The sequence below is a fragment of the Malania oleifera genome, chromosome 1 (assembly GCF_029873635.1).
Source record: "Malania oleifera isolate guangnan ecotype guangnan chromosome 1, ASM2987363v1, whole genome shotgun sequence".
Classification (NCBI taxonomy): domain Eukaryota; kingdom Viridiplantae; phylum Streptophyta; class Magnoliopsida; order Santalales; family Ximeniaceae; genus Malania; species Malania oleifera.
The window spans coordinates 3,652,677-3,660,268 of record NC_080417.1 but is presented as its reverse complement, the minus strand read 5'-3'; the positions used below and the strand labels follow the sequence as shown (position 1 = coordinate 3,660,268).

At 36.8% G+C, this 7,592-nt stretch overlaps 1 protein-coding gene across 1 annotated transcript; it reads left to right on the top strand.

The window, feature by feature from the left end:
• Positions 1-272: 272 nt before the first annotated feature.
• Positions 273-2,351, top strand: LOC131166189 (L-type lectin-domain containing receptor kinase IX.1-like). The gene has a single exon (XM_058124524.1). It carries the CDS (start codon positions 273-275, stop codon positions 2,349-2,351), a length of 2,079 nt encoding a protein of 692 aa, XP_057980507.1.
• The last annotated feature ends 5,241 nt before the right edge of the window (positions 2,352-7,592 follow it).

Here is a 7,592-nt window from a genome sequence, read left to right as displayed (position 1 = left end):
AAATGTATTATTTAATATATATATTTTTTAAAATGAATAAATTGGGAAAAAACTCAAAGATCCCTTTTAAAATGGTCAGACCTGACCAGTGACCACACGCCTAAACAAGAACAATTCTTCATTTTTTATAATTATTGTTGGACCAAGTAAATATAACTAAACTATATTAGGACAAGCGTATAGTTGAACTGCCTGTACATGCCCATCCAAATTCCTTCATTCTTACCCTCTCCCTCCCTCTCTTCCTCTCTCTCTGCTAGTGTCATCGCACGATGGCTCTCTCCAATTCAAGATTATATCATCCTCAAGCTCAAAGAATTCATTTTATATCCTCTCAAGTTTTCATCTTCTTCCTGTTGCTAATCTCCCAGGCAAAGTCAGTTTCTTTCAACTTCACCAGTTTCCAGCCCAACACACAAAATATAGACTACCAAGGCGACGCCTTCCCGTCGAATGGGGTTATTCAGGTCACAAAGAATCAACGTGATGAAAACCTCACTGGTAGTGTTGGCCGGGCTTCATATTCGGAACCTGTTCGTCTTTGGGATGCCAGCACAGGAAGGCTTACAGACTTCACAACTCATTTCTCCTTTATCATCAGAGCAGTTGATTTATCTTTGTTTGGTGATGGGCTTTCCTTCTTCCTTGCACCCTTTGACTCTGACATCCCTCTTAATTCCAGCGGCGGCTACCTCGCACTATTTAGTGCTGAGTCTGCTTTCAATGCTTCCAGAAATCAAATTGTTGCAGTTGAGTTTGACAGTTTCCAAAATTCATGGGATCCAAGTCCGAATCATGTGGGAATTGATATCAACTCCATTGTCTCTGTGGCAAATGTCACATGGAAAAGTAGCATGAAGAATGGATCAGTAGCAAATGCTTGGGTAAGTTATAATTCTACTACCCAAAATTTAAGCGTCTTTCTAACTTATGCTAATAATCCAGTATTCAGTAGAAACTCTAGCCTCTCATATATTGTTGATTTGAGGAAAGTTCTGCCAGAAGTGGTTAGAGTCGGGTTTTCAGCTTCAACAGGCCTCTGGGTTGAAATTCATAACATTCTTTCTTGGGATTTTAGCTCGACTTTGGAGATTGGTGACGGTGATGGGAAGAAAAAGACAGGATTAGTGGTTGGTCTTGTTTTGGGAATTGGTGTCTTCACTTGTGGATTGGGTCTATTTTGGTTTGTAAGGTGGAGAAAGAGGGCTAATGAGAGAGAAGAAGATATGACCTTTGATGTCTCTATGGATGATGAATTTGAAAAAGGAACTGGGCCAAAGAGGTTCACGTATCGTGAGCTGAGTCATGCAACGAAGAACTTTGTTGAGGAAGGGAAGCTTGGAGAGGGAGGGTTTGGAGGAGTTTACAAGGGCGTGTTAAGCGATTCCGGTGCAGAAGTCGCTGTTAAGAGAGTCTCAAGAGGATCAAAGCAAGGGAAGAAGGAGTATATATCAGAAGTGAAGATAATTAGTCGATTGAGACATAGGAATTTGGTTCAGCTCATTGGTTGGTGCCATGAGCAGGGTGAATTCCTTCTCATCTATGAGTTCATGCCCAATGGAAGCCTTGACTCGCATTTGTTTGGAGGAAAGAGCATGCTAACATGGACAGTTAGGTACAAAATAGCCCTTGGCTTGGCCTCTGCATTGCTCTATCTTCACGAAGAGTGGGAGCAGTGTGTGGTGCATAGAGACATCAAGTCGAGCAACGTCATGTTGGATTCAAACTTCAATGCGAAGCTTGGAGATTTCGGTCTTGCCAGGTTTGCAGACCATCAGTTGGGCTTACAAACAACTGTTTTGGCTGGCACCATGGGCTACCTAGCCCCGGAGTGTGTTACCACTGGTAAAGCCAGCAAGGAATCCGATGTCTACAGCTTTGGGGTTGTAGCCCTTGAAATCTCATGTGGAAGAAGACCAGTTGAACCAACTGCAGAACCTAACAGAGTCAGACTGGTGGAATGGGTATGGGGACTCTACGGAAAAGGGCAACTCCTTGAGGCTGCCGATGCAAAAATGGGTATCGAATTTGATGAGCAGCAGATAGAATGCTTGATGGTAGTTGGATTATGGTGTTGCCATCCTGATCACACTCTCAGGCCATCCATTAGGCAAGTAATAAATGTTCTAAATTTTGAAGCTCCATTACCTAACCTTCCATCAAAATTGCCAGTTCCTATGTACTTCGCCCCTCCGATGCACGCATACATGTTCTCGTACACATCATCTGCAGGTCTAACAGACTTGGAGGGAGGTCAGATTCAGTGTTCATCCAACAGTTGCACTACTTCCTCATCTTCAACAGCAGGCTCTTCTATAGCTCTCTTACATTCACAAAAAACTGATGTTTAGCATCCTCCATACCTTCTCCCACATTCTATCTATGTTGTTTTATTCAATTGATTTGTAGTGATGGGTGCTTTATAATTTTAGAGGTTGGCTTTTTTATAACTTCTTGGAATTATAAAACTTGATCTCACCTTCCTATTGGTGTTAAGATAAAAGGCTTTCTTGCTTTCAGCTGCTTCATAGAGAAAACACTTCTGTAGGCAGAAGGGACTGCTCATGCCAGTCATGAAGAATGTACTAAACTTCTTAAGGGAAAATTGTATCATCTTTTACAAATTGAAGTTCTGTTGTGTGCTTTTTTTTTTTTTTGCTTGGTTGTAATCATTATGAAATGAGTTTTGAAATCTAATGAAACTTCCTGAAACCGAATTTCAATTACAGCATACGAATATAAAACAACACGCTCAGAGCCTGACTGTGATTGGCCCATGATAAATAAGAAATACTTGTAAGAAATAGTTGCTAGGCTTGTTGAAAATTCCCCTTATGAGCTTGTAGTAATTCAGAAATAATAATAATAATAATAATAATTATTATTATTAAATTAATGAATTAAAAAAATAATAAGTGAATAGTATTATTAATGGTAATAAAATCCTGTTGCGATAAGATATATATATATATATATATATATATATATATATATAGATAGGTATATAGTTATTAATATAATATATTGTATGTTATATATAACTTTAATATATATTGGTTAAAGTAACTTCAGGAAGAAATTTTTTTTTTTTTCATTCAGAACAAAAACTGCGCCCCTCTTTTACGTTTACAACTCACACCTCCTCCGTCCTTTTCCTCTCTCACCTCAATTTCATCGGCTAATATTTGGCCGATTGAAAAATGGAAGGTACTGTTGGATTTCTATCTCCGTCACCAACATTTCTACCAGAGTGGATTTATCGTAGGAGTGACGTAGATACCATTCATGGGGTAAGGTATACTCCCTCTTTTCCCTTAATTTCTCCTTAGATCTTCAACTAAATCGACGATCGAGCACTACCATGAGGTCCTATTCTCGATCATCGTCGTTTTGGTCGGAATAAAATTTCAATTTAAGTTTCCTAAACATCACTTTAAAGTAAGAGTGTGATTTGGGAAAATAAATAAATTGGTTATATTTGAAAGTTTAATTATTTATTTGGAAGTTATGAGCCTAAGAAATGTTGAAATAGCATTTTATTTAGAGTTGATTTAATTGAACTAAGATTATTGAATTAGGGTTCGGGTGAGCGCCGCAGGCATTGTTTTAGGGTCCCTATTAGCGTAGTTCAAAAAATCAGGTAAGGAAGAATATATATTAAACCAAGTTTTATGAATTAAAAGGATAAATGGATTATGTTATGTGTATATGTATATGTTTTCGTATGAGTTTAAAATGTCAACCGTTTAAATTATGATTATTAAGCTTATGATTGTTTTATTAGATATGTATTTGTGAAATGGACTCATGAAAGTGAAATATTTTTCAAGATAATTGTATAGGAAATTAAAGGTATACTTACAATATATGAATGATAAATGAGAGTTGACTTATTTTACAGAAAATGTTTGGAATATATTACTAAATTGTGTGGCATGAGTAAAATGAAAATTATATGTTGAATTATGTTATATGTATGAAATACAGGTTATACAGGAAATGCAATGAGAATTAAAATGTGCTATGAATTATATTGCATGTGATTGTTAATTTAACTGTGGATAAATGATGAACAACTGAAAGGAGCTGTATTAGTATAATAGCGCATATCTATGTGGACTAACTGATGTACAGGTAAAATGAGTTGTAGTACAAATGCAGGAAATTAAATGGAAATGAGAATAAAATGAAATGTGAATGAAAAGGAAATGAAATGTGAAAAGTGAACAATGTGAAATGTGAAAAGTGAACAATGTAAAATGAGAAAGAGTCACGTAAAGTGAAATGCTATGAAATGTCAAAGCTGAAAACATGAACGGATGAGAAGTATAGAATAAATGACAGATAGAGTAATGTATTATTATAGTATCAGTATGCATGCTAGTATGATATGTATTTATATGGGCGGGGCAAACTCTTCGCCCGAGGGCTTGCTGAGAAAGGCAAGTGCCCTATAGGTATCAGATGTAGCAGTAGGTTGCATAACGTATTAGGGTAGAGGGAAATTACTTGTATAGGCGGGTAAATTTCCTTATTCTCAAGACTCTTTGCTAGTAAACCTTTGTATGCTATGTGAGTGCGAGATTACTTTTTCACCTAAGAGCTTACTAAGTAAGGTAAGTACCCTAATATGCTTCAGTTGTGACCATTGGTTGCCTAAAGTATCAGAGCAGAGGGGTGCTATTTGTATGGGCAGGTAATCACCTCAATCCTTAGGTATTTTCATGGGTAAAATACCTTACATGTGTTTGATAAGGCTCAGGAAAGGATTTTCGAAATTATGATAATAGTTTGTAAATAATGAATATATATACATATGTTATTTACAAACCTCATGTTGGCCACGCGCTGATTTAATATATTGTTTCTTTCCTTACTCAGATGTGTTTCACCCGAACACAAATTCATCTTTTTCAGAACCTCCACGTGATCGAACTTAGAGAGCTTGGGGCTGTTATAGTATTTTTGAGTTAGAAAGAAAGGGTATAAGTTTAATAATATTTTTAAGCTGTGTTAAGTTTTTATGTGTTATGTGTTATGTTTTAAGTCCTCTAAATTGTGAATATTGGGAGTTGTAGATTATGTTTTTGAAGATATATTTATATATGTAGATGTAGGTTGATGGATGGATTATTTGAGATATTATAGTTAGAAACTCTGGTATTATATTGTTGGAGGATTATATTTATGTTTTTCGCTGCATAAATAATAATAGAATGTTAGGTATCAAGTAAATAAATGGATGACGTGGCACCTAGGTCCCACCAGGCAGGTCCGGGGCATCACAAAGCACGGTTTATTCAGGTATAACACACCGAATTGGGTTTTCGGGTTCGAGGGCATTACATTTTGGTATCAGAGCATTAGGTTTTGGGTTCTGCAGACTCTAGAATGGATTAATTCAAGAATATACGATTGAGTTGCGTTAAGGATAGGGATGGGTAGATTAAGATACCATTAGGAATTCTGAGTTGTGTTTCGTAAGCTTTGGGGCAGAAATCCCTTGATAGTCTTCTGTGTTTTTCTGAAGAAGTAGCTAGCTTCGAAAAATCATGGTAAATCCATCGATGGTGATGTTTCTGAGCAGAGAAATTAGAACTTGGGATTTGAACTCGAAGGTTAGGTTGGTTGATTTGTGGAGAAAAAAAAAAATGTTTGAAGGAGAATAATTTAGGTGATGTGATTTAATGGTTTGTGGTCAACTTGGGTGTTTGATATTTAAATTGGAGTATATGGAAATGTGTGGTATGAGGTTGGTTAGTTGATTTCAGAGGTTATGGTATCGGGAAAAACCAGTAAGTACCTTTAGGTAGAGGTGGATCAGCATGAGTGTACTCGTGTAGACCTCGCTTGGGTTCATCTATGGCTGAATTCAATGGTTGTATTAATAGTTGTGGGTTATTGGACCTCAAATTCGAAGGAAGTCAATTTTTATGGTGTAACGGCCAACAAGGTTTGAGAAGAAATTGGGTGAAATTGGACAGGGTGCTAATTAATAATGTTTTTTTTCTATAAAATATGGTGAAGCTAAGACTTCTTTGTTGAAAAGAAATACTTCAGATCATTCTCCTATCATATTATAGTTGTGTGCGAATATGGAGAGGTATGGGCCAGCGCCTTTTAGGTTTCAGAACATGTGGACGTCACATGGGGATTTTTTGGAAATGGTTGAATCATCTTGGAGAGAACACATTGTGGCGGATTCAGGATTGTGTAAATTGACAGGTAAATTAAAAAGACTAAAACAAAGGCTTAGGGTGTGGAATAAACAGACTTTCGGTTGTGTTGGTAGTTTTATTCAAGAGTTGGAGGAAAGGGTGAAAAAATATGAGAATTTACTACAGATAGAATACTCGGAATCAGTGGAAGAAGAGTTCCTTGTTTCTAAGGCTGAATTGGAGGTTTGGTATAGAAGGGAAGAGGCTAGATTGGTGCAACAAGAAAAGATGAAATGGTTGATAGATGGGGATCAGAATTCAAAGTTTTTCCATGCCATGATTACGCAAAAAAGGCGAAATTCTTGTGTTAATTCAATGACACTTCCTGATGGTTCGGTGTTGGAAAATATGCAGATGGTCCATGATGGGGTTGTGAAGTATTTTGAGCAATTTTTGGGAAAAAATAGTTCAGTTTAAAGGTTAAACCTAGAAGATATCATCCATTTGGTAGTTTTTGAGGAGTCTATAGGTCAGCTGAGGGAAGAACCGACTGAGGAGGAGGTTTATGAAGTTGTTTCGTCTATTTCTGTGAATTGTAGCCCGGGTCCGGATGGGTTTGGGTCTTCTTTTTATATTACCTGTTGGAAGATTATTAAAAATGATGTGATGGATACGGTACGAGAATTCTTCAGAGGTGATATGTTGCCTCGGTATTTTTTGCTCCTCTTACATGGTGCTTATTCCTAAGGTAAAAGATCCTTATTCTTTTGACAAATTTCGGCCGATAAGCCTTTGTAATGTTATCTATAAAATTTTCTCCAAAATCCTTGTTGGGAAGCTTTCGTTGGTGATGGGTGATTTAATATCTTTAGAACAGGTGCTTTTGTGAAAGGGAGGAGTATTTTTGAAAATATAACGCTTACTCAAGAGATGACAAAATTATTACATAGGCGGGCAAGAGGAGGTAATATAATGCTAAAACTTTATATGAGCAAAGCGTATGATCGAGCGGAGTGGCAGGTGGTAGATCAGATTTTTCAGGCTCTTAGTTTTCCAGATTGGTTTTGTAAGTTGATTCAGAATTGTATTTCCACTCCATGGTTTTCTGTCATGATGCATAGCACTTATAGAGGTTTCTTCAAGTCAAAAAAGGGATTGAGGCAAGGGGATCCGTTGTCACCGTATATTTTCATCATCATGGAAGAAATTCTTTTTAAATTAATTAAAAAAAAGTTGGCTGAGAACCGGATTTTACCATTTGCACACCCGTATGGTGCACCTAATATATCACATTTTATATACGCGGATGATGTTGTTATTTTTGCTAATGCTGGAAAAAAATCTGTTAGTCAGTTAATGGAGGTGATTAAGGAGTATGAAAACTGGATTGGTCAAAGGGTGAATAAAGATAAATCAGCTATTTTTTTCTCAAAC

What these genes read in the sequence shown, in the direction of transcription:
- LOC131166189 (XM_058124524.1), top strand. Translation starts at nt 273, where the DNA reads ATGGCTCTCTCCAATTCAAGATTATATCATCCTCAAGCTCAAAGAATT.